The 27500-nt window shown below is 42.9% G+C and overlaps 2 protein-coding genes across 17 annotated transcripts in view; both read right to left on the reverse strand.

Moving 5' to 3' along the window:
* Nucleotides 1-5953, reverse strand: part of lmf2a (lipase maturation factor 2a) — a 50287-nt gene extending 44334 nt beyond the window's left edge. Inside the window, exons 1-4 of one of the 3 annotated variants that reach the window (XM_058387757.1) lie at nucleotides 5726-5953; nucleotides 4375-4628; nucleotides 3106-3134; nucleotides 638-828 (exon numbers count right to left, since the gene is read on the reverse strand). In XM_058387757.1, the coding sequence (XP_058243740.1) occupies nucleotides 638-828; nucleotides 3106-3134; nucleotides 4375-4628; nucleotides 5726-5819 (568 nt within the window). In that variant the 5' untranslated portion in view covers nucleotides 5820-5953. The remainder of the gene's footprint in view (nucleotides 1-637; nucleotides 829-3105; nucleotides 3135-4374; nucleotides 4629-5725) is intronic. The other 2 variants (XM_058387756.1, XM_058387758.1) reach the window with 2 other exon arrangements.
* Nucleotides 5954-7227: 1274 nt separating this feature from the next.
* c2cd5 (C2 calcium dependent domain containing 5) overlaps nucleotides 7228-27500 on the reverse strand; it is a 38321-nt gene continuing 18048 nt past the window's right edge. For 6 of the 14 annotated variants that reach the window (XM_058387749.1, XM_058387738.1, XM_058387736.1 and 3 more), the window contains 17 exons: nucleotides 24542-24656; nucleotides 24292-24444; nucleotides 23752-23943; nucleotides 18639-18825; nucleotides 18189-18353; nucleotides 17975-18115; nucleotides 16894-16957; nucleotides 16640-16701; nucleotides 16405-16503; nucleotides 16171-16260; nucleotides 12746-12833; nucleotides 12018-12110; nucleotides 11719-11757; nucleotides 11347-11448; nucleotides 9344-9537; nucleotides 9095-9241; nucleotides 7228-8844 (listed from right to left, as the gene is read on the reverse strand). In XM_058387749.1, the coding sequence (XP_058243732.1) occupies nucleotides 8734-8844; nucleotides 9095-9241; nucleotides 9344-9537; nucleotides 11347-11448; nucleotides 11719-11757; nucleotides 12018-12110; nucleotides 12746-12833; nucleotides 16171-16260; nucleotides 16405-16503; nucleotides 16640-16701; nucleotides 16894-16957; nucleotides 17975-18115; nucleotides 18189-18353; nucleotides 18639-18825; nucleotides 23752-23943; nucleotides 24292-24444; nucleotides 24542-24656 (2042 nt within the window). In that variant the 3' untranslated portion in view covers nucleotides 7228-8733. The remainder of the gene's footprint in view (nucleotides 8845-9094; nucleotides 9242-9343; nucleotides 9538-11346; nucleotides 11449-11718; nucleotides 11758-12017; nucleotides 12111-12745; nucleotides 12834-16170; nucleotides 16261-16404; nucleotides 16504-16639; nucleotides 16702-16893; nucleotides 16958-17974; nucleotides 18116-18188; nucleotides 18354-18638; nucleotides 18826-23751; nucleotides 23944-24291; nucleotides 24445-24541; nucleotides 24657-27500) is intronic. The other 8 variants (XM_058387742.1, XM_058387739.1, XM_058387740.1 and 5 more) reach the window with 7 other exon arrangements.

Here is a 27500-nt window from a genome sequence, read left to right on the forward strand (position 1 = left end):
ATAAATAGAAGAGTGTAATTAAGTGTGTGTGTGTGTATAAATGAGAAAGAGTGTAAAGGTGTGTGTGTATGTGTGTGTGTGTGTATAAATGAAAGAGTGTAAAAAAGTGTGTGTGTGTGTGTGTGTGTATAAATCAGGAGTGTAAAAAGTGTATATGTGTGTGTGTGTGCTATAAATGAAGAGTGTAAGGTGTGTGTGTGTGTGTGTATAAATGAAGGAAGGTGTAAAGGTGTGTGCTGTGTGTGTGTATAAATGAAGAGTGTAAAGATTGTGTGTGTGTGTGTGTATAAATGAAGAGGTGTAAAGGTGTGTGTGTGTGTATAAATGAAGGTGTAAAAAGGAGTGTAGTAGTAGTATTGTGTAGCTATAAATAGAAAGTGTAAAGGTGTGTGTGTAGTGTAAAGGTGTGTGTGTGTGTGTGTATAAATGAAGGTGTAAAGGTGTGTGTGTGTGTGTGTGTGTATAAATGAACAATAATGAAATTTTAATAATGATAATAATGGGTCAGTTTTAATGAGTAAATATTAAATAACAGATCAGCTCCATGTATACAGAATTACATTACAAATGTGAGATTACAAGACATTACAAGAGTTGATAAAAACCTCCTGTGTCCTGATGGTGTAAACGCTCTGACCTGTGAGACCCCACCAGGTGGGACAGCGACTGGTCAGCTTGACCACTCCAGAAGCGAACATTAGGCGGAAGAGCAGCCAGCGGAGGAGCCAGAAGGTCACACCATCATGGAAACTCACTCTGTAACCCCACGGCATCTTCAGAGGGGCAACAAGAATGGCCAGGAAGCCCACCTCTAACAAGAGATTATCCCTGAGAGAGAAAGAGAGGAGGGAGAGAGGGAGAGAGAGATGTAGGGAGAGAGGAGAGAGAGTGTAGGGGAGAGAGAGACAGAGAGATGGGCAGAGAAGGTAAGTAGATATAAAAGCTTGGTGTGGCTGCACAGCAACATGCACCCACTACAGCTTTATACACACACTACTCACCTCTCTCTCTCTCTCTCTCTCTCTCACTCACTCTACTCTCTCTCTGCCCACTCTCTCTCTCTCTCTCCTCTCTCTCTCTCTCTCAAAAGAAATCACCTCTCTCTCTCACTCTCTCACTCCCACACACTCTCTCTCTCTCTCTCACTCACACACCCTCTCTCTCTCTCTCTCTCACTCCCACTCTCTCTCTCTCTCCTCACTCCAAATCTCTCTCTCTCTCTCTCCTCTCACTCCCACACTCTCTCTCTCTCTCTCTCTCCTCTCTCTCCCACACTCTCTCTCTCTCTCTCACACCTCTCTCTCTCCCCTCTCATCTCTCTCCCTCCCACTCTCTCTGTCTCTCTCTCACTCACACACACTCTCTCTGTCTCTCTCTCACTCACACTCTCTCTCTTTCTGTCTCTCTCTCACTCACACTCTCTCTCTCTCTCTCTCTCTCTCTCTCTCTCACACACACTCTCTCTCTCTCTCTCTCTCTCTCTCTCTCACACTCACACACACACACTCTCACTCACACTCACACTCTCTCTCTCTCTCCCCACACTCTCTCTCACACACACACACACTCTCTCTCTCTCTCTCTCTCTCTCACACACGTGAGGGAGTGTGTGTGTGTCGTCTCTCTCACACTCACACAGCTGTGAGAAAAGGCGTGTGTCACCCGTATGTGTGTGAGAAGGCAGCTGTGTAAGTGGCTGTATAAGAAGATGAGTATAAGCCAATGTGTGTGAGGTGTGTATGGGGCGTGTGTAGCGTGTGAAGTGTGTAAGTTGTGTGAAGTGCGGGTGTGTGTGTGGAAGGATGTAGGTAATTGTGCGGCTGTGTGTGTAGAAGGGTGTGTGAGTGTGAAGTGTGTGGAGGTGTGTGTGGATGTGTGTGGTGTGGTGATTATTGTGTGTGAGTGTGTGTGCCTGTGTGAAGGTGATGTGTGTGAAGAAGGTGTGTGTGTGTGAGAGGTGTGGGGCGTGTTGTGGTGAAGGTGATGTGTGAAGAGAGGTGTGACGTGTGTGTGGGAGGTGATTGTGTGTGAAGGTGTTGGTGAGAGTATTGTGTGTGAAGGTGTGTGCTGACAGGACCATGTGTGTGTGAAGAAGAGAGGAGACAGTCAGTGAAGAAGGTGGCGGTGTGAAGGAGAAGAAGAAAGGGTGTGACCAGTGTGAAGAGGTGTGTGACGTGACTGAAGGAAGGGTGTGCTGTGAAGAGATGTGTGTGTGTGAGTATTGAAGACGTACAGTAGAAGTAGGGACAGCATTTGTGGGACGCGGTGTGTGGCGTGTGTGAAAGAAAAAGCACAAACTTTGTGTGAAGAGGTGTTGTGGGGAAGGTAGATGTGTGTGTGTGTGCGCGATGTGAGTGTGTGAAGGCGTGTGTGAAGAAAGGTGTGTGGAAGGATGATGTGAGCGGTATTGTTGTGTAGTGCGAAGGATGGTGTGTGTGAGAAGGATGCGTGTGTGGTGTGTGGGAGGTGGTGTGTGGACGTGTGGCGGAGTGATGCTGAGGGTGTGTGGGACGTGTGTGGTGTGGCGGTGAGGTGTGTGGTGTGTGAGGCAAGATGTGGTAGTGTGGGGGGTGTGAGAGGAAGACCGTGTGGTGATGAGAGGGGATGAGTGGCGTGTGGTGAGTGTGTGGGGTATTGAGCGTCCGTGTGTGAAGGAAGGGTGTGCTGGCTGGCCAGCTGCGTGTTGCGGAAGACTGGGCGGGTGGTGACGTGGTTGAGCGCGAGGTGACAGGACGTGTGAGGTGTGTGGCGTGACCAGGGCGACGGGTATTGGTAAGAAGAAAGAAAAGGATGTGGTGTATTGGTGTGAAGAAAAGGTATTTGTGTGAAGAAGTCTCTCTCTGCACACACACTCTCTCTCTCTCAGACACACACACTCTCTACTCTCTCTCTCTCACACACACACACTCTCTCTCACACACACACTCTCTCTCTCACACACACACTCACACACCCCCTCACACACACACCTCTCTGCTCTCTCTCTCACACACACACACACTCACACACACTCACACACACTCCACACACTCACACACACACACACTCCCCCCACCTGTTTGTGGCAACACCTCTTGTGTAGTGCAGTGGGGAGGTAAAACTCACCACTGGAAGTATAAGAAGACTTGGCCGACCTGCAGAAACATCATGAAGGAAAAAAGTCATCAGAATCTTTGAAGATGACCAGTCTGATAATTTCCACGTTTACAGCGAGGGATCTGATTGGCTCGTTATAATTAATGACGCAGTACAGAGTTCCAGGTGGAATTTAGTGTTATCACACGTCTCACACCACGGCACGAAGCGGCTGCACTCCAGTGTTCTGTTTTCACATCCTGAAAAATCATTTTCCCAAAAAACTGCTTTAAAGATATAATATAACAGTTTATTTATAATTATATATAATATTATAAATATTAATTATAAGATAATTATATCATTAGAAGCATGTCTTCACTTTTACACCACACTGAGGAATTAGCATATTCATGGTCTTCATGAATATGCAAATGAGCAATACCCCAGGCCAGACATGCCCCGCCCACTTCCAGGATAAACTAGGACAGTGCTTCCCAAACTGTGGGCCGCGGTATTGCAGGGGGGCTGTAGCTAGGCTAAATCAAAATATTAAAATAATTAAAATATTTTAGAATAGAATATAAAAGCTTCTGTTACACACTTTGATTCAATATAATTGTAAATAGTATGCAGACAGTATGTAGTGTTAAGGATTTAAATATATTTGTAAAGAATGTTTACATCATCTTATTTTCACCAGGATATAAAAATATTACATTTTATGGTATTTCTCATAATTCACATGAAATTCTTACAAACTGGTTAATAAATGTTGATAATTTTGTGCAAAGTGACAATCTGCTTTATTAAATATATCTAATATACAAATATATGTACAAATATATCTTTATACTATTAATCAATATACTGTATTTTTTAAACAAAGAGGTGGTGGGGGGGTCATGGAGCTTTTGCTATGTATTTGGGGGGCCTTACCCCTCTGAAGTTTGGGAAGCTCTGAACTAGGAAGCTCCCTGGTCTGTCCATGAGAGTTACAGCTTCTCCTTAGAGAAAAATCACCACATGGTTCTTTTTTAAAAAAATAATAAAGTCAGTCTGCTGTTCACGTCCCTGTGAATGAGCTGTTGCTATGGAAACGATAAGGTATCAGAGCGAGTGTATTAATATAAAGCTGTGATGTTCAGCTGCTCTACTGTCAGAGCTGCTGTTATAGAGAATTAATCAACAGCTGACCACCAGTCAGAGTCCAGAACTCAGCAGCAGCTCTGTGGAGTGAAACATTTTCATGGCAGTACAGCGGTGATGAGATCAGATGGAGTGAGGTGGAGGTGTTACCTGGTACAGAGACAGGTAGAGAACCCACAGGATGAGATAAAGCCTGCAGTCTCGGAGGGTAGGGACCGTCATGGCCGCCAGGCTAAGAAGAGTTCCGCTCAGACTCAGCAGCTCCATGCAGTGCTGCGTGTCCAGGCCGAGCTGCGGGCCGAACCACAGCAGAGTGGGTGTGTCCCTCAGCCGCTCCCACACGCTCTTCCCCACCAACCGCATCATCCACCTCGCCGGGAGGATACCCTCATTACCATACAGACCTGCGCAGAACAACAGACAGCCACGCGGAGAGGGCTGAATCACAACTACTGAAATATTCCACTTGTGAGAATCTCTAGAGTGCCAAGAGAGCACCTCCCTGTCACAATGAGTAGAACCCTTTAAAAAGAGTCTTTAAATACTACAGCACCCTGGAAATCAGTGAAGGATCCAAGTAGAACCCTTTAATTAAGCCATAAAGAGCTATTTTGATAAAGAAGAACCCATTAATTCATTATCCTGAAAACCCTTGAAGAAAACTAAACAGGGACCAAGAGCCGAGAGCTAAATGTTAAACTTCTGACAGGTTCTTGAGATTAAGAAGAAAATAACACGCAATTATTTGAACACTTATCCAATTAACACACACACACACACACACAGCTTCTTTAGGGGTTCTTCGGGAACTCAAGGGTTCTTTGATTAGAGAGAGAGTTCTACTTTACACTTTGATAAAAAAACACTCCGTTCAGTTCATCAGATCATCCATGGCTCTTCATTTCCTCAAACTATTCTACCTGGAACCCGAGGCTCACTCACTCTGATGTAGGGTTCTACAGAGGAACAGCTGAAAGAACTGCCTTACAAAATCCAGATGTAATTTTTTTTTTCCATTTAAAAGATGATTTGCATAGTGAATGTGATTGGTTGAAAACAGCGGGTCTTAATTCGTGACGTCACAAACCGAGCTGGTGTCCACGTAGCCCCGCCCTCAAACCAGTCTAATAATCTAACTCTAACATGATTTCTTTCTATTTTTAAAAAGTTCTGAATGTTGTAAAGTTCAGTAGTCCAACATTACACTTCTAAACGATGTCACCGATAATTCTAAGGCGCTTTATTCTCACTTTTCTTGCTCAAATTCAGGAAGATTTCAGGAATAAACATTGAACACGTGTAAAAAAGCATTTCTTTTTTAAAAAAAACTGATCTGTTTTTAAACCAAACCCCAGAGATTTAACCCTGTCCGTCTCTCCACACTGATCAAGTGCACTTTGTAAATTTAATAATAATAATAGAGTTTCCTCTAAACTTCCTTCCACAGTGTGAAATTTCTGCAGGTTTATTAATTTTTAGTGAAACTGGATAAAAATCTCACCCGGAATCTGCAGATAAATCGAAGCGAAGGCGAACATGTAGATGGCGGAAAGACTCCACAGGAACATCTGAGCTGCTAAACGCGTCTCTGCCATTTCCTCTGGACACTGCGGTCTCTCCCACAGAGTGGTCAGGAGCGGAGGAAACCCGGGAGCGGACCGCGGAGAGGACAGCAGACACACACTGACCTGCTGCTCCACAGACACGTCGAAGCAAATTCCCAACCTAAAAATCCCGCCTCCTTGCTGCGATTGGCTGAAATTCACCAGCGTTCGAGAACTCAACCAATCACGCATTTCTCTTGATGACTTTCTAGCCAATCGCAGCGCAGAAGAAGGGACCGACAACACACAATACTGCGCATGCGCGGAAATTCAACAAACAGCGACATCTAACGGCTAAAAGTGTACACATTAACCGTTTCATTTAATTTATTAATAATACTTTTAATTACATTTTCTACTATTAATTAAAATTAGTTTATATATTTTATCCTATTACATTATTAAAAATCATGATCGCTATTCAATAATCCTCAAATTCACTTTAATTAGCCGTAGCTTAGCTAAACCTTGCTATTTCCGTAAACAAAGTGACGTCATTTCCTGAACGCGTAACCCTATTACTGATTTAATTAATAAATTTGATCAGCAGACTCGAGGCTCGTCAATCAACATGCACGCAGTCTTACTGAAAATAAATAAACATCTCTAAAATAATTCAATATTTAAGGGATTTCTAGAATACCTTTATTAGAATTAAATCAGATTAAACCTTTTTAACTCCAATAATCAATCATATAACTATAATGACTAAATGATATTATTATTATTTTTATTATTAATAATAATATCTGCAAACTGATTGTCATCATGTAATAGTAACATAAATTAAAATAATTACAGACCTGAAATGATTACAGTCTATAAAATAAAAACACATGATTATCATGAGAGATATTTGAGTCTATTTTCGCTCTGGATGACTTTAATCTCCACTTTCTAATTCCAAAATAATTCCAAGTTTGTTTTATACAGAACTTCAAGTGCATTCTCACACTGAACGACTCACAACCAGAACCAGAAGACAATCCGGTCGTCCAGGATGAAGAGGTGTGTGTTTAACGTGTGTGTTTAAGGCTTCTGAGATTTGAACTCATGACCTCCTGCTGGTCTGGTCAGTCGTTCTCCTGCAGGAGGGTTGTAGACGAGCGTCACAGCAGCGGTGACACTCCGAGATATTAATCATCAATTTTGAGTGATACTTTATGGCCTTCATTATCAGTGGAGAGATAAATCAGGACTGGTGCGGTGCGAGAGGAATAAAACACACTGAGAGACGTGGAGTTTGGGGAAAATAATCAGCATCCAGTCATGAGGAATTAAAGGAAGGATCAGAATGATCACGTCTAAAAATCAGCACACCACATTCAGCTGTTAAACACGGATCATTTAATTCTCGTGCAACATTTGATTTGTCCTCATACACACATGCACTGTAGAAATCTTAAAAAAAAAAAAAAAAAAAAAAAATCAGCAGAGGATTGACCACACTGTCCATCCGATTAAATCAGCGCTCTTTTCTTTCCTCACATTCTGTACATTCAAGTCTTCTCTGGGCGTGGCTGCGTCCGGCTCGCTTTCACCCAAACATCACACAGCTGAAAGGACGAGTTGACGTTGCACATGCAGGAAAAAAACGAAACACCACTACAGAACGGTCATTAAATAATTAAAAAAAGAGAAAGAAATTCCAGCATTTTTCAAAAAACAAAATAAAAAGTCAAAATCTGATCTGATCAGTAGCACGTGATTCGTACAGGAGACGTTAAAGGTGCAGTTTGTAAGGTTTTAAAGGTGGTGTGCGTTCTCACCCTGCAATCCATCTGACTCCTATTTCAGGATTTTGCATACCTATGAAAAATTTCCAGCCCTGAAATAAGCTCCACCCCCAGAAGAAACATTTTTCCCCCATAAATGGTTTTATAAAATGATTCTAAATATGTAAGAATTTTAACGCTGCAGTATTTTTTTGGCGTTTAATTCTTTCTGTTGTTTTTGTTTCAGTCTTTTGTATAAAACATTCTGGCCCTGAAATAGGCTCCGCCCCCAGAAGATGACGATATGGGAGTGTTTCTGCATGTGCAACATTAAGTATTTTAAAGATTCCTAAAAAAACTGCAATATTGCGATATTTAGATAACGCAATTCATCATTTTCTTTTAGGCTTTTGTATGAACTGAACATTTTTCTGGCCCTGAAATAGGCTCCGCCCCCAGCTAAAACACAGCTGCAGTGTTTTCCAGTAAAATGTTCTATAACACGTTATTTAATGTGCAATTACAAGATTTTGAAATGTTCATAAAATGGATTTGGAATATTGCCACGTTATTCATTTTATTGTTTTCATTTAAAGCTTTTGTATATATTAGATATTTTTCTGGCCCTGAAATAAGCTCCGCCCATTCCTAAAACAGAGTAAAAGGTTCTATGGGAGTGTATCTACATGTACAAGAAGAATAAATTGAAAGATGCATAATAATAATAATAATATTAAAAAGAAGAAGAAGAAGAAGAATTTGCAAGTCGCAATAGTCTGAATACATATTTCTGGCCCTGAAATAAATCTTACAAACTGCCCCTTTAATGATGACGCAGCAACAGAAAGCAGGCAAGAAGTAAAACATGGCGCAGTGTGTTGACACTGTTAGACATTTTTTACACACAGATACACTCTCTCTATAGACATCGTATCAGTTAGCTGTGAGCACTTAGCTGCCTTGGCTTCATCAGGGCAATTGGAATGTGTACAAAATGACCAACAGATGGACGGAAGGTTTTGACCTCGCTGATATAAACTTGAACATCTTTTTGCGACTCGTCTGTGTTGCGGATTGGCTGTAAAACTCAACACGTGTTTGGCTCGCACATTTCTTTGGAACTCGCTTCTTGGCTTGTTACAATAAATAAAACAGTGTGTGTGTGTGTATGTGTGTGTATGTGTGTGTGTTCATGTCCCTTCTCCACCGCAGGACGTTTGTGTCTGTGGAGGCGTGGCCTCGAGTTCAGACTCTCGGACGAAAATCACAGCGTCTCCGCTCACGTTGATAAGGCACTGAGCCTGCAACACACACACACACACACACGTTTATATGCATACACACACTCTCATGTGCAATAAACACACACGTTCATACACATATGTACACTCATGTGCAATAAGCACATATACACACACACACACACGTGCAATAAGCGTAAACACACACACACACACACTCATGTAATAAGCACACTCGTGCAATACACACACACACACATTCATACACATACGTACACTCTACTGTGCAATAAACAACCCCCCCACACACCTGATTCTTGTTTGGATTCTCCATAAACACACACTCCTTCATGCTGTAGGAGACGACGGCGTTTCCACCCAGAGCAGCGACGTGCGCGCGTACCATAGCAAACACCTCAGCTATAAAGGAGTGCAGGAACCCACTCACACCACCCTCCTAACACACACACACAGACACACACACACAAACAAATCTGGTTACATTTGCACTGGGATTGATACCAAACTGTGAACTGAAATATTGTGTGTGTGTGTGTACCTCTCGGAGTGAGGTGGTCTCTCTGATGAAGAACATGTTGATGATGCCGAGGTATTTTATTATTTTTGTTCCAGGAATAAAGGAGAGTGGCGTCATTTTAACCACAGTGACAGAACCTCCGGGGTAAGAACGACTCGACCTCAGAGAGCGAGAACGACCTTCAGGCAACGGACTGGACTTCTCCAGAGAGGACACTGAGGGAGGGAGAGAGAGAGAGTGTGAAGAAGAGAGGGAGGAGAGGAGACAGTGGACAAGGTTCTTTCGGATGCTCCCTATTTGATACACAAGACAGAGAGCCACCAAGGAGAGAGGGTGTGTGTGTGTGTGTGTGTGTGTGTGTGTGGAGATGTGTTTTTTTTTCAAGCATGTGAGTGATGTTTCATGCAGCATTAGTCATGCGCCAATATTTAAATGTTTCAATAATTAAAGCTTTTATCAGGGTTTATGATTTAATCATAATTCAAAATAATTAATGAATTTAAACATACACTATATTGCCAAAAGTATTGGGACACCCCTCCAGATCACTGAGTTCAGGTGTTGTTTTTCAGGGGTTGGGCTCGGCCCCTTAGTTCCAGTGAAAGGAACTCTTAATGCTTCAGCTTCATACCAAGACATTTTGGACAATTTCATGCTCTTTGTGGGAACAGTTTGGGGATGACCCCTTCCTGTTCCAACATGACTGCACACCAGTGACCAAAGCAAGGTCCATAAAGACATGGATGAGTGAGTTTGGTGTGGAGGAACTTGACTGTCCTGCACAGAGTCCTGACCTCAACCCCATAGAACACCTTTGGGATGAATTAGAGTGGAGACTGAGAGACAGACCTTCTCGTCCAACATCAGTGTCTGACCTCACAAATGTGCTTCTAGAGGAACGGTCAAAAATTCCCATAAACACACTCCTAAACCTTGTGGAAAGCCTTCCCAGAAGAGTTGAAGCTGTTATAGCTGTAAAGGGCGGGACAACTCCATATTACATTCATGTGCAAGGAAAGGCAGACGTCCCAAAACTTTTGGCATCATAGTGTAGATGTAATGTTGTAATCCTTCAAAAAGTCTCCTAACATTTAAAATATAAATGAAATAAAAACAAAATAATCATTTTATTCAATAATCATCACATGCCTGTGCAGCCCCGACATAAAGCCCTTACGCTGCATGTAATCGTCACACATTCCATACGAACACTGTGAGATGTTCAAGTTCATGCAGCTGCCACACTCAAACATCGCTCAGTCCTCCGTTAAAGCGGCTGTAAGCAATATCGGCCATGAGTAAAACAACACTCACAGCTCAACACAGGGAGTTAGTTCTCCTCCACCGTCAGTGAAAGTTTCATACTCAGTCCTTCAGGAAGTGGCTGATTCAGAGAAGTCTCATCAAGAATTTTTTTTTTAACCTCCTCACCAATCAGATAGCAGTTTCATGTTGTTATTATTGTTTACTGATCACAGAGTGAATTTATTTCTGCATAGGATTTATGTGAAAGCTTTCGGTATATTATCTATAGTTATCTATAGTGTCATTTAAAAATTTGCTTATAGCCCCTTTAAGTTGTTTGAATGCTGTTCTCAAATCATGTTATTTCCTCATTTAGAGAAGGAAATAAAAGTAGTTAAAGTGTGCTTTGGAAAAATTATTTATAGCATCTATATAAGCAGTGCTTACAGCTTAAAAAGCCAGAGATTATTTATTTTAGTGAGGATTATAAGAGTTAAGACAAAGTGTGCATTAAAATATTGCTTATAGCACCTTTAAGTTGAATAGAAAACCTGACAGTCCTTTTAAACTAATTAAGGTGTGTTTTAGAAAGAATTGCTTACAGCAGCTTTAAATGAATGCTCATGATGGTTGGTTACGAAGCCTACATAACTGCATGCTCTGAAGTGCGTCATTCAGGCCAAATTAGTAAAAAAAAAAAGAAAAAAAGAAAAAAAAAGAGAAAAGTTAAAGACTCAACACGGCTGTTCTGGGTCGAGGGTGGATGATAGAGCTCCTACTTGTTTTAATTGATCCTCGTCTTATGGTGTGAGCTTTCAGCCTAAGCTGCTCTATCCAGGAACTGCATCTGTCTGTAAAGGAACTGTAATCAACTGAGGGGGCTGGACACACAAACACACACACACACACACGATGTACATAAAGCACACGGAAACACACAGACAAGCGCATGCCATCACACCACATCATACAAACACACAACAGAGGGATACACAGAGAGAGAAAAAGGGATAGGAAGAAAGAAAAAAAGAAAAAAAAAAAAGAACAGAGGCATAAAATGGCTGGCGCTGGAGTGTGTGTTGAAGAACTGCAAACAGTTTCACACAAAAGGAGAAGAAAACCAAAACCCTGAGAAGAAAATAGAGACTCACCTCGAGCACTTGGGGGACCTCCTGAAACCTCGGCCAAACCTAACACACACACACACACACATTTTTATACCAGACTCTTAAAATGGAAGGTTTAGTAAACTGAAGCAGAACGTTTCCACCAAAAGAACCATTGTCCTTGCTCCACAGTCTGTACTTTTCCAAAGAACAGAAAATATTAGGGCGGAGCTTGTGTATCGTTTTCTTATAAAAGGTTCAGGTTCCTCGGTGAAAAGGTGCTTGAGCTAGGGTGAACACGGGACTAAAGGGTAAAGGGGAGAGGTGAAGAGGTGAAGGTTTACCTTTGGCTGAGTTCAGAGGGTTGGAGGAAGAGGAGGAGGAGGATTCAGCAGGGAGCTCTAAAGGGAACTGAAGCTGCTCTTCATTTTCTGTAACTGACCAGGAGAAAAAACGTGCAGCGCCAGGGGCTCGGATTAGCTTCGGTTAACGGGTTAATTCAGGGATAAAACCAACCACCATGCGTGTGAAAGAATTTAATACTAAAACACACCAAAAGCACATTGTTTATTATTTCTAATATACACCGATCAGGCATAACATTATGACCACCTGCCTGATATTGTGTTGGTGCTGCCAAAACAGCCCTGACCCGTCCTGCACTGTGTATTCTGACCCCTTTCTATCAGAACCAGCATTAACTTCTTCAGCAGTTTGATCAACAGTAGCTCGTCTGTTGGATCGAATCACACCTTCTCTCCCCACGTGCATCAATGAGCCTTGACCACCCATGACCCTGTCTCCGGTTCACCACTGTTCCTTCCTTGGACCACTTTTGATAGATACTGACCACTGTCATATTCAGTGAATCGACTTATTTGTGAATTTTATTTGACCTCTGCTTCAGTTTAAAAAAAGTTAATTAAAAAATCATAAAGGCTATCATAATCATAAACGCTAAACTGTACCAGAGCCCAGAGATACACAGTTTACAGCAAGCCGTCACGCTCACTCATGCACTCACACACACACACACTCACACACACACTCACACTCACACACACTCACTTACCTTTGATAAGTGTTTTCTCTCCACTTTGTCTGCCATTCTCCTGCGTCTGATCTTTATCAAAGCTCATGGCCACTGCTGTCACTGCCACCTGACACACAGAGCACACAAATATCTAAAGTCTCTGAACCACGACCCGTTTAGTCACATGTTTATTTTATTCATCACAGCATTTAAGCAAGTACTCAGTGTAATCCACTGTAGCATTTTACTGGGTCTGCATCTGGGCCACGATGTACAAGTAGAAGAATATAAAATTTGACGAAGTGTAAATTCATTGCCAGAATGTTATTTAAAAGCTCCTTAGCTAAATGCTCTGATCTAAAGCATTAGTAGAGTGTTTAATCATAATCAGCAATGTTTAAAATTCCACCCCTTCCTGTTCCAACATGACTGCACACCAGTGACCAAAGCAAGGTCCATAAAGACATGGATGAGTGAGTTTGGTGTGGAGGAACTTGACTGGCCTGCACAGAGTCCTGACCTCAACCCCATAGAACACCTTTGGGATGAATTAGAGTGGAGACTGAGAGCCAGACCTTCTCATCCAACATCAGAGTCTGACCTCACAAATGTGCTTCTAGAGCAGACCTGGGCATTTTACAGCCCGCGGGCCACATCCGGCCCTTTGGACGTCCCTTTAAGTCAGTCATAAACATAAATGAACAAGTATTTATGCTATGCACGCAATACAACTGTGTTGCTTTTATTTTGAAAAGCCTGGAGTTTTATTATTTCCGTATGGACGTGTGTGTGTGTCTGAACAGTAACAGGTGATGCTGCACGTTAATGCTGGTCAGATACCCCTAAAAATGTCAGCTCCCGTTAAAAAACAAAAGTTGATTTCGAATGCCAAGTTTTCAACAAGACATGGACTGCAAAATATTTATTTACAGAAATCAGAGGTAGTGTGTGCTTAGTTACACAGTGGTATACAGGGCGCTGTGTTCAAATCTGAATCGCCACTATGTGACCAAACACGAGGAGAAATACAAGAACTTGTCTGATGAAGAGCGTGCAAAGGAGTCGGAGGCTATGCTAGCCATGCTGCAAACCCGACACGGACTTTTTACAAAACTTCACACACCCAGAGATGCAGCTGTCAAGACAAGTTCAGCGGATAGTGAGGACAGCTGAGAAGATCATTGGAGTCTCTCTCCCCTCTATCACGGACATTCACACCGCACGCTGCATCCGCAAAGCTAACAGCATTGTGGCTGACCCCACACACCCCTCACACACACTCTTACACACCCACTCTTACACACCGCACACACCCCTCACACACACTCTTACACACCCCTCACACACACTCTTACACACCCCTCACACACACTCTTACACACCCCTCACACACACTCTTACACACCCCTCACACACACACTCTTACACACCCCTCACACACACTCTTACACACCCCTCACACACACTCTTCCCCCTCCTGCCATCTGGAAAGAGGTACCGGAGCATTCGGCCTCACAACCAGACTGTGTAACAGTTTCTTTCCTCAAGCCATCAGGCTCCTCAACACCCAGGACTGAACTGTTCTACACTCTCTCACACACACACACACACACACACACACTCTCACTCAGGACTGAACTGTTCTACACTCTCTCACACACACACACACACACACACTCTCACTCAGGACTGAACTGTTCTACACTCACACACACACACACACACGCACTCTCACTCAGGACTGAACTGTTCTACACTCTCACACACACACACACACTCTCACACACACACACACACACACACACACTCTCACTCAGGACTGAACTGTATATCAACTCTCTGTCTCTCTCACACATACACACACACACTCTCTCTCGCCTGTGTGGACGCACACACACACACACACAATTTATATTGTTCATTACTTACTGCACTACCTCTACCTGTCATCTGCTGCTATAGTTATATTTATGTTTATTTCCATTTGCACTACCTCAACCGCTGCTGTTGTATTTTTGCACAATACTTTTTTACATCATTTCATTTTATCTTATTTCATTTAAATTCCAGTACACGTTCTTTTATTTCTTTCCGGCGCTAAGTGTCCTGTGTTCTTTTATGTTGTCTTTCTTGTATTTATTGTCTTTTTTGCACTGTCTTGTCTATGCTCTGTTTGCACCTAGCTGCACACTGCACTTTACATGGCTAAGACAAACTTCTGTCCTAGCTCTGTGGGGGTTTTTTTTTTGTGTTGAACTCTTTGTTGTTGTATGTTTATGTAGCACCAGGTCCTGGAGAAACGTTTTATTTCACAATGTACTGCATCAGCTATATGTGGGGGAAATGACAATAAAGCTTCTTGAATCTTGAATCTTGAAAACGTTCTGTCATATCTCACAAAATCACTAGAAAAAGTAAAGCGTTTTCTAACGGAGAGTTTATTAAGGAGTGTATGGTGGACTCTGCTGCCCTGATATGCCCAGAGAAAAAGGGGGCATTTGAGAACGTGCCCCTCTCTCGACGCACTGTAACGAGAAGAGTTGAGGACATCGCGGGAAATCTGGAGCTTCAGCTGAGGAACAGAGCGGTCAACTTTGACCATTTTTCACTGGCTCTGGATGAGAGTTGCGATTCACATGACACTGCCCAGCTACTCATCTTCTTATGTGGGATCACTGCAGTCTTCAAAATCACGGAAGAGCTGGCAGACTGGATTTTTCTCACTGAACAAGTAAAATGAACTGAACACAAGAACTTATTGCTTTCTGAATGAAGTTGAGCAGTTGCTTACCTTTAACATAATGCAAAACATCTTTTCAGTATTTGTGAAGATTAACAAGTTAAAAATAAAATGAAACGTTGATGCAATGATTGTTTTTGTTTTAAACAAAAACCTTCTATAGGATTATTTTCCTCTTTGACCTACACAACAACTCATAAATTTACATAAATATTTACAGAATATCCTTATTCTTCTGATTACCAGCAGCAGCTAATCAAAATATATCATTTATTGCTTTTTAGAATGGGAGAAAATTAATATTGAGCAGAATTATGTTCAAGTTATCGTTGGTTCGGCCCTCCAGCACAGTTCATATTTGTTATGTGGCCCCCTGTAGAAATTAATTGCCCAGCCCTCTTCTAGAGGAAAGGTCAAAAATTCCCATAAACACACTCCTAAACCTTGTGGAAAGCCTTCCCAGAAGAGTTGAAGCTGTTATAGCTGTAAAGGGCGGGACAACTCCATATTACATTCATGTGCATGGAAAGGCAGACGTCCCAAAACTTTTGGTAATATAGCGTACAAAAGAAATTATTCTGATTGGTTAGGAGCCACCATAGCAGTTAGAAGTTATTAGAACTTAATACTAACTTTTAACTTTTTGATTAATTGTAAATAAAGTGGGCATGTCCAAGGGATTTGACATTACAACCTTTAACTGCTTGAGTGTGTGTACTGTTACCTGTATGAGCTCATCCTCAGGCACAGCGACAGTGAAGTTCACATGGCAGAGACAGCAGGGCACCATGGAGCGCAATTTGAAATACAAACTCTATAACACACACACACACACACACACACACACAGACACACACACACACACAAATTTTAAAATGGATGAGTATGACATAAGCGTCTGTCCCCGTTAGTGCATCACACAGTGAGAAGAGAAAGTAGAGAGAGAGTGTGTTCTCACCTTCAGCAGGTTCTCACACAGATCATTAAAAATCTTATTCAGGCCCTGATTGGTCAGATTTACGTTGCTGAGTCGGAACACTCTCACAGACGTAAACATCTAGACATAAAAGACAAAAGCACAGGTAACCACTCATTTTCTACACACATCATTTACTAGACAATATCAGTGACAGCAACAATCCGGTCATAAATAACCTCTCAGTAAAGGTGTATTAAAGACGACTGGACAGTACCTGTAATTCTGAAGTCCAGTTATAAATCCCAGGCATGATTTCAGTGTTGCAGCTGTAGAAACCTAACAAGGAGACATACAGAAACACACTCAACACACCTATATAAACTTGGAGATACTGAATAATGGAGTAAATAAATATGGATCACAATGTGCCTACAGAATGTAAAACTGAGCTAAATAAGAAACATTCACATCCTTCTTGGCTTTAAAGCAGTGCCGGTTTTCATATTTAAAGAAAAGGAGATGGTGTACCTGGAGGAGTCGGGGCGTCAGTGAGGAGGGAATGAATGTCTTCAAAAGCGTCTGTATCATCAATCTGAAGAGAATAACCTTTAGTACCATACACTAGGGCTGCACGATTATTACAAAAATTATTCCCCTGAAATTGTAATTAATTGAAAATGTAATATTAATTACGATTATCACAATTTACATTAAATGGTGTTTTGAATAGCTTTATACCAGCGCACATGTTCGCGAAATTAACATGACGAGATAGACATGCGTAAGTGGATAATCGGGGCGTTGATAAGGACACGCCTACAGACTATTAGGCCAATTAAAAATCTTTATTCGCCCCTCACAATGTAGCATGCAATAAACACCCCTTAAACACACAGAATAATGCAAGTAGATTTTTTTTTTGTAATTGCACCTTTTACCTAATCGAGGCATCTGTAATCATAATGACCATTAGAAAATCGATTAATTGTGCAGCCCTACCACACACCATGAATACAACTACACCATCAATCACATACACCAACTCCTGTCTGTCTGTATGTCTGTCTCACCACCTGCTTCACCTGTCTTGTTGACAGACTGTTGGTCTATCTGTATGTCTAATGCACTATTTGTCTGTATGACTAATCATCCGTCTGTCTAACTGATCATCTGTCCGTCTCTGCTGCGTCTATGTTTGACTGTCTAACTAACTGTCTATCTGTTTTAGTGCCTGTCTGATCATTTATATATCTGTCTGACTCGCTCACTGACTATCTGTATGTCTGTCTGTCTCACTGCCTGCTTCACTTGTCTTGTTGACGGACTGCTGGTCTATCTGTATGTCTGATGCACTATTTGTCTGTATAACTAATCATTTGTCTGTCTAACTGACCGTCTGTCTGTCTGACTGTCTTTGCTGCCTCTTTGTTTGACCGTCTCACTAATTGTCTATCTCTCTGTGTCTGTCTTGCCATCTGATTGACTGTCTGATCATTTATATATCTGTCTGTCTGACCCATCTTGTTGTCTTGTTTACTATATGTCTGCATGTATCACTGACCGTCTGATTGACTGACTGTCTCACTGTCTGCCTATCTATCCATCTCACCTCCAGAACAAAAGCGTCCTTCTTCCCGTGAGACAGGTCTAACTCTGAAACCTCGTCTGAGCTCTCAGAGTGCGAGCGGAAGAGGCGAGATCGTTGCCGGGGCTCCGGGATCGGTGAGCCAATCAGCTCCTCCACAAACTCCTACATAAACAAAAAACATTTAGGCTTCATAGCATGCGTGTGTGTGTGTGTGTGTGTGTGTGTGTGTACTTACCGGGGGATTAATCTCATAAAGCTCTTTGTTTTTGGCAATAGTGTCATTAATTTTTTTTTGCATGTTTGAGAGATGTTGTTCGTATGTGAGGTCACTGGGGGTCTTTCCAGCAATCTGGATTCCTCCTGGACTTGGAAGTGCTGTCAGGTACACGCCTGTCGCTGACTACAACACACACATACACACACACACACACACAAACACACACAGCATGTTTTCAGTAAACACATCATAGTGTTTTATGTAAGATAATAACTGAGCTAGAGCCCATGATAGATACAGGCATTCTTCCTATTTATGAGTTCCTAAAATTATACATACACAAATTATGTACTAATACAGCATTAGCAATAGCATGCCAAAGACAATCAACATGCTATGGTTCGGGTTTAACACATCTATGAGTGTTAGCTTCACTGAAAGTGTGTTGCATGTTGCTGCTGTTCTTACAGCCAGGCCGAGCAGCATGTTCTCCCCCACACTGATCTGGATACGCAATCCAAACAGAGCGTTCATGTTGCGCAGCTTCAGCTTGTTCATCAGCTGGGTGTGCAGCTCGTACTCCAGGAACGGCAGCAGGTTACTGATGGCTGTGGCGTTGCCCTCGCCCTGAGCCTTCTTCTTTGTTCGGCACAGCCTGAGGGCAGAGACGATTGTACAGGGTTTTGCCAAAAACAACCTCATAGACATATACCCAGTTATGACCTTTACTGGGAAAATAAGGCGATTTGATCCTTTAGTAATTCAAGTATACTGAAGATAATTAAAACTGGAATTGCCTCGCCTATCAAAACCTACCTACTACCTGTAAAGTCACATAAACCAACTAACATCTATGGAACCAGCTGAGTTTCCTTAGCAACAGCCACTAGCTACCACCTAGCATCCACCTGGGATCATATCAAAAGCTCCTAGAAACACATAGCAACCACCTGAAATACCAAAGTAAACAAGCAGGATAATCGTAGTAACCCAGGGGGATATTGTAGTAACCTAGGGGGATATCGTAGTAACCTAGGGGGATATCGTAGTAACCTAGGGGGATATCGTAGTAACCTAGGGGGATATCGTAGTGACCTGGCGGGATATTGTCTTAATCTAGTGGGATATCGTAGTAACCTAGGGGGATATCGTAGTAACCTAGGGGGATATCGTAGTAACCTAGGGGGATATCGTAGTAACCTAGCGGGATATTGTAGTAACCTAGGGGGATATCGTAGTGACCTGGCGGGATATTGTCTTAATCTAGTGGGATATCGTAGTAACCCAGGGGGATATCGTAGCAACCTAGCGGGATATCGTAGTAACCTAGGGAGATATCGTAGTAACCTAGGGGGATATTGTAGTAACCTACGGGGATATCGTAGTGACCTGGCGGGATATTGTCTTAATCTAGTGGGATATCGTAGTAACCTAGGGGGATATCGTAGTAACCTAGCGGGATATCGTAGTAACCTAGGGGGATATCGTAGTAACCTAGCGGGATATCGTAGTAACCTAGGGGGATATCGTAGTAACCTAGCAGGATATTGTCTTAATCTAGTGGGATATCGTAGTAACCTAGGGGGATATCGTAGTGACCTGGCGGGATATTGTCTTAATCTAGTGAGATATCGTAGTAACCTGGGGGATATCGTAGTAACCTGGTGGGATATCGTAGTAACCTAGGGGGATATCGTAGTAAGCTAGGGGGATATCGTAGTAACCTGGTGGGATATCGTAGTAACCTAGGGGGATATCGTAGTAACCTAGCGGGATATTGTCTTAATCTAGTGGGATATCGTAGTAACCTAGGGGGATATAGTAGTAACCTAGGGGGATATCGTAGTGACCTGGCAGGATATTGTCTTAATCTAGTGGGATATCGTAGTAACCTAGGGGGATATAGTAGTAACCTAGGGGGATATCGTAGTAACCTAGCGGGATATCGTAGTAACCTAGCGGGATATTGTCTTAATCTAGTGGGATATCGTAGTAACCTAGGGGGATATAGTAGTAACCTAGGGGGATATAGTAGTAACCTAGGGGGATATCGTAGTAACCTAGGGGGATATAGTAGTAACCTAGGGGGATATCGTAGTGACCTGGTGGGATATTGTCTTAATCTAGTGAGATATCGTAGTAACCTAGGGGGATATCGTAGTAACCTAGGGGGATATCGTAGTAACCTGGTGGGATATCGTATTAACCTGGTGGGATATCGTAGTAACCTAGGGGGATATCGTAGTAACCTAGGGGGATATCGTAGTAACCTGGTGGGATATCGTATTAACCTGGTGGGATATCGTAGTAACCTAGGGGGATATCGTAGTAACCTAGCGGGACATCGTAGTAACCTAGCGGGATATTGTCTTAATCTAGTGGGATATCGTAGTAACCTGGTGGGATATCGTAGTAACCTGGTGGGATATCGTAGTAACCTAGGGGGATATCGTAGTGACCTAGGGGGATATCGTAGTGACCTAGGGGGATATCGTAGTAACCTGGTGGGATATCGTAGTAACCTAGCGGGATATCGTAGTGACCTAGGGGGATATCGTAGTGACCTAGGGGGATATCATAGTGACCTAGGGGGATATCGTAGTGACCTAGGGGGATATCGTAGTGACCTAGGGGGATATCGTAGTGACCTAGGGGGATATCATAGTGACCTAGGGGGATATCGTAGTGACCTGGTGGGATATTGTCTTAATCTAGTGGGATATCGTAGTGACCTAGGGGGATATCGTAGTAACCTAGGGGGATATCGTAGTAACCTAGGGGGATATCATAGTGACCTAGGGGGATATCGTAGTGACCTAGGAGGATATCGTAGTGACCTAGGGGGATATCGTAGTGACCTGGTGGGATATTGTCTTAATCTAGTGGGATATCGTAGTGACCTAGGGGGATATCGTAGTGACCTGGTGGGATATTGTCTTAATCTAGTGGGATATCGTAGTGACCTAGGGGGATATCGTAGTGACCTGGCGGGATATCGTAGTGACCTGGCGGGATATTGTCTTAATCTAGTGGGATATCGTAGTGACCTAGGGGGATATCGTAGTGACCTGGCGGGATATTGTCTTAATCTAGTGGGATATCGTAGTGACCTAGGGGGATATCGTAGTAACCTAGGGGGATATCGTAGTAACCTAGGGGGATATCGTAGTAACCTAGGGGGATATCGTAGTAACCTAGGGGGATATCATAGTAACCTAGGGGGATATCATAGTAACCTAGCAGGATATCGTAGTAACCTAGGGGGATATCGTAGTAACCTAGCGGGACATCGTAGTAACCTAGCGGGATATTGTCTTAATCTAGTGGGATATCGTAGTAACCTGGTGGGATATCGTAGTAACCTGGTGGGATATCGTAGTAACCTGGTGGGATATCGTAGTAACCTGGTGGGATATCGTAGTAACCTGGTGGGATATCGTAGTGACCTAGGGGGATATCGTAGTGACCTAGGGGGATATCGTAGTAACCTGGCGGGATATCGTAGTAACCTAGCGGGATATCGTAGTGACCTAGGGGGATATCGTAGTGACCTAGGGGGATATCATAGTGACCTAGGGGGATATCGTAGTGACCTAGGGGGATATCGTAGTGACCTAGGGGGATATCATAGTGACCTAGGGGGATATCGTAGTGACCTAGGGGGATATCGTAGTGACCTAGGGGGATATCGTAGTGACCTGGTGGGATATTGTCTTAATCTAGTGGGATATCGTAGTGACCTAGGGGGATATCGTAGTGACCTGGTGGGATATTGTCTTAATCTAGTGGGATATCGTAGTGACCTAGGGGGATATCGTAGTGACCTGGCGGGATATTGTCTTAATCTAGTGGGATATCGTAGTGACCTAGGGGGATATCGTAGTGACCTAGGGGGATATCATAGTGACCTAGGGGGATATCGTAGTGACCTAGGGGGATATCGTAGTGACCTAGGGGGATATCGTAGTGACCTGGTGGGATATTGTCTTAATCTAGTGGGATATCGTAGTGACCTAGGGGGATATCGTAGTGACCTGGTGGGATATTGTCTTAATCTAGTGGGATATCGTAGTGACCTAGGGGGATATCGTAGTGACCTGGCGGGATATCGTAGTGACCTGGCGGGATATTGTCTTAATCTAGTGGGATATCGTAGTGACCTAGGGGGATATCGTAGTAACCTAGGGGGATATCGTAGTAACCTAGGGGGATATCGTAGTAACCTAGGGGGATATCGTAGTAACCTAGGGGGATATCATAGTAACCTAGGGGGATATCATAGTAACCTAGCAGGATATCGTAGTAACCTAGGGGGATATCGTAGTAACCTAGCGGGACATCGTAGTAACCTAGCGGGATATTGTCTTAATCTAGTGGGATATCGTAGTAACCTGGTGGGATATCGTAGTAACCTGATGGGATATCGTAGTAACCTGGTGGGATATCGTAGTAACCTAGGGGGATATCGTAGTGACCTAGGGGGATATCGTAGTGACCTAGGGGGATATCGTAGTAACCTGGTGGGATATCGTAGTAACCTAGCGGGATATCGTAGTGACCTAGGGGGATATCGTAGTGACCTAGGGGGATATCATAGTGACCTAGGGGGATATCGTAGTGACCTAGGGGGATATCGTAGTGACCTAGGGGGATATCATAGTGACCTAGGGGGATATCGTAGTGACCTAGGGGGATATCGTAGTGACCTAGGGGGATATCGTAGTGACCTGGTGGGATATTGTCTTAATCTAGTGGGATATCGTAGTGACCTAGGGGGATATCGTAGTGACCTGGTGGGATATTGTCTTAATCTAGTGGGATATCGTAGTGACCTAGGGGGATATCGTAGTGACCTGGCGGGATATCGTAGTGACCTGGCGGGATATTGTCTTAATCTAGTGGGATATCGTAGTGACCTAGGGGGATATCGTAGTAACCTAGGGGGATATCGTAGTAACCTAGGGGGATATCGTAGTAACCTAGGGGGATATCGTAGTAACCTAGGGGGATATCGTAGTAACCTAGGGGGATATTTCGTAGTAACCTGGTGGGATATCGTAGTAACCTAGGGGGATATCATAGTAACCTAGGGGGATATCGTAGTAACCTAGCAGGATATCGTAGTAACCTAGGGGGATATCGTAGTAACCTGGTGGGATATTGTCTTAATCTAGTGGGATATCGTAGTGACCTAGGGGGATATCGTAGTGACCTAGGGGGATATCGTAGTGACCTGGCGGGATATCGTAGTGACCTGGCGGGATATTGTCTTAATCTAATTATTGTCTTAATCTAGGGGGATATCATAGTAACCTAGGGGGTAATCGTAGTAACCTGGTGGGATATCGTAGTAACCTAGGGGGATATCGTAGTAACCTAGGGGGATATCGTAGTAACCTGGTGGGATATCGTAGTAACCTAGGGGGATATCGTAGTAACCTGGTGGGATATCGTAGTAACCTGGTGGGATATCGTAGTAACCTGGTGGGATATCGTAGTAACCTGGTGGGATATTGTAGTAACCAAAAAATGATTATTCTTGAGTCATATAAAGTGTGTGTGTGTGTGTGTGTGTGTGTACCTGGCCTGTATAAGGCAGCCTTTGCCAGTGACATGTGCTTCAGACGGCACGTCTATGGTGGTGAAGAGCACATCAGGGACTTTATGGCGGCGGCAGCAGTGACAGTAGGTCAGCTGAGCCGGAAACGGCATGTTCAACTCATCATATGGGATGTGACAAAACCCACAGGCAGGAGGGACAACATCATCAAACCTGCGACACACACACACACACACACACAGCAATAATTAACTCTACAATATATACAGGGTAATGCACACCATACTAATGTATTAGGTGTTTATATATTTGCATTTTTTTTTTAACAATAATTATAGTTTATTAAACTAATTATATTCACCTTCTCACACACACATACACACTCTCTCTCTAGCGCACACACACATACACACACACACCCCTTTTTCCTCCCTGATTTTAAATGTGTTAGTGTGTGTGAAGCCCATCCCCACACCTCCACCCTCCCACACACACCAGCCTCGTTAGTATCATTTTAGTCAGGTTAGGAGTCCGTCAGCGTGGGTCATGTGATTAACCTACCCTAACGAGGCTGAACTACCCATCTCACCCTCGCCCCTCTCTGTGCCATGTTGCCGTGACAACCTGTGCTCTGTGTCCAGTGCGCCATCCTGCATGAAGCGGGAGCTGAGGATCGCTGCGGTTCCCGATGCTGACAGAATACACACCTCCTCACTGCAAAGACACACACACATGCCTTGTGCATCAGACAGAAAGCTTTATATACACACTGCATGTGCAGGTATTTTATAGATAAAGGAGTGTGTGCTACCAGATGCTGGTGGACTCGCTGTATCCCACCACTGCATGGCAGCCCAGAGCTTTAGCGTGAGACTTTATCTCCTGTCTGATCTCCTCCCACCAAGCGTCTCGTGTCTCCGGCTCGTCTGAAACGCACATCAGCACAAACTCACACACCTGGCTCCATGCATCAGGTAAAACTTCTCACTCATCCACCCACTCACACACATTCCCTCTCTCTCTCTCACACTCGGTGTACGAGAAAGATTTTTTTCTTACTTATGATACACTAAAGCAAACAAGAGTAACCTTAACAGACCAGGAGGAGAATGCAGCTCACAAAGATGATGATGATGATGATGATGATGATGACGACGATGTAATTATTATTATTGTGTCACCCTCAATTCCTGCTCATTCTTTAAGATCAAGGATGGGCACAACAACATCATCATCACACATTCCCATTTAACACAGATTTGCAGACATGCATTTGAAAATTTTTAATGAAAGCAAACTTTGCCTCTTTCTAGGTTCCACCAATGACAACTGAGGAAATAGATGGGGGCAGGGGATAAACAAAAAGTAAACAAAAAATATGATGACCATTGGTATGGGCCATAATTAGACAAAACTATGTTTTATTTATTGATTATGTTGTTAATTAAATATTCAGATATTCAAATGAGCTTTACCATTTCGTTGCAGGTTTAGGCACCTGTATATTTTTGTACAGGTCTCTGTTTATTCTTTGGCTGAGATTTATGAATGAAAAGAATGAAAAGAATTCAGTGTTCGCCTGATGACTTGTCTCAGCTCGCCTGTTTCCACTGAGGAACTGAGGAAAAGTGAGTTTCTGCACACTGCTGTGTGGCTTCACTTTATTATCCAAACTTAATCCATATTTATTTCTTTTATTTACTAAAAGAAACTGAACTCTAAACCTTTACGCTCGTTACAAACGCTAGAATCTATAAATATGCATGAATATATACGAGAATATGCAAATTATAAATCATTTTCCATAATATCCCTAGCGTTCACTACTCAGATACTGAACTCACTCACACCTGAGACAAAAAACTGGATTTCAGGATCAGCCTCTCAATTTACTCATTTCCTCCCTTCAGGTTACTATGACAACCATTATTTCATCCTCACTAACGTTAACTAAGCTAGCTAGATACATTAGCCCGCAGCGTATACTCTGAGGGTACCATAACATCACCTTCTAAGGTTGAACATGATTGGGTCAAAGTTTATTTAGTTGACATCACAAGCTGAGCTCATGCATAGTCCCGCCCCCAAATCAATCACACACAAGTACACCATGTTGCCAAAAGTTTTGGGACGTCTGCCTTTACATGCACATGAATGTAATATGGAGTTGTCCCGCCCTTATCTCTTCTGGGAAGGCTTTCCACAAGGTTTAGGAGTGTGTTTATGGGAATTTTTCACCATTCCTCTCAAGATAGATTTTGAAACAAAGGAATTGCTTCGCTACACACTATGATGGATTTTGTGCCTCGGCTATGTTTTAACGCTGCCTTGAAGGAGCACGTTTTTATGCAAAATACATATGTGCTTGAGCTTGTCTCCTGACGGAGCAGCAGCTCCGATATTTTGTAAAGGAAAAAGAGAGAGAAGTGGTCTGTTCTGCAAAGAAGCCTAGAGGTATAGGGAAAAGAAACAGGGTTTATGCTCTTTGTTAAGCATGAATGAGCAGAGGTGTTCCTAATAAAGTGGTTGTGAGCACGCATATACACACACACACACACAGTAACCATGAAGATCTGAATCACGTGTATGACGGATCACAATCATCATCATCAAGTTACTCTTTATTATTATTATTATTATTATTATTATTATTATTATTATTACTACAGCCAACAGAAAGAAAAGCAGGACGATGCACATGCTCATCTCGCTGCATCATTGGTCATATGATTGGTCAGTAAATCAGCAGGCAAGAAATGCTAGGTAAAGGGCGAGGCACAGCAAGGCAGAGTTCTGGTGAGAAACAGCCAGAGCAGGTCCAAAAACAACAACCAGCCAGAACACAGAACCAGGAACATAACCAGCTTTAGCATGCTGTGGCCGCCTCACACACACACACACACACACACACACACCAAGCACAGCGCATGGCAGCTCATGCAACACACACTACTGAGAAAAACCAAGAGTGTGCACAGAACTGTTATTTTTTGCTGTTAATGTGAAAGTTTCCTACTTTTTAAATGTAAATGTTTACAATAATTTTAAATCAGAGTTTATTATGGATTTATGAAAATGCAAAATAGATGAACCATTCATAGCAATTTGGTATTTAATGTTTTAATTAATGTGTGTGGTCGCGATAGTGGCAGAAATTAGACTAGTTCAGGTGAGGAATAATACACTTCAGGGTGTGCAGCTACAGGAAAATAATCCATCTGACATTATAGCAGCTATAAACACCAGTCTCACTCTATTCTCTCTCTCTCTCTCTCTCTCTCAGCCTGTCATGTTACTGAGAAACTGCACAGTAAACTCCTCTGTTAAAGTCACAGCTTTACTTCTGACTGTTACACAGCGCTGACACTGGAGTCTGGAAGGAGTCATCATACCTGTGAATGAGCTGTTGCTATAGAAACGATAAGGTACACTATATTGACAAAGGTTTTGGGATGTCTGTCTTTACATGCACATGAATGTTATATGGACCTTGCTTTGGTCACTGGTGTGCAGTCATGTTGGAACAGGAAGGGGTCATCCCCAAACTGTTCCCACAAAGAGCATGAAATTGTCCAAAATGTCTTGGTATGAAGCGGAGCCCAACCCCTGAACTCAATGATCTGGAGGGGTGTCCCAATACTTTTGGCAATACCAGAGCGAGTGCATTAATATAAAGCTGTGATGTGCAGCAGAGCTGCTGTTATAGAGAATTAATCAACACCTGACCACCAATCAGTCCAGAACTCAGCAGAACTACTTCCTTTAAGTTT

Source organism: Hemibagrus wyckioides, linkage group LG04, assembly GCF_019097595.1.
Source record: "Hemibagrus wyckioides isolate EC202008001 linkage group LG04, SWU_Hwy_1.0, whole genome shotgun sequence".
NCBI classification, from domain to species: domain Eukaryota; kingdom Metazoa; phylum Chordata; class Actinopteri; order Siluriformes; family Bagridae; genus Hemibagrus; species Hemibagrus wyckioides.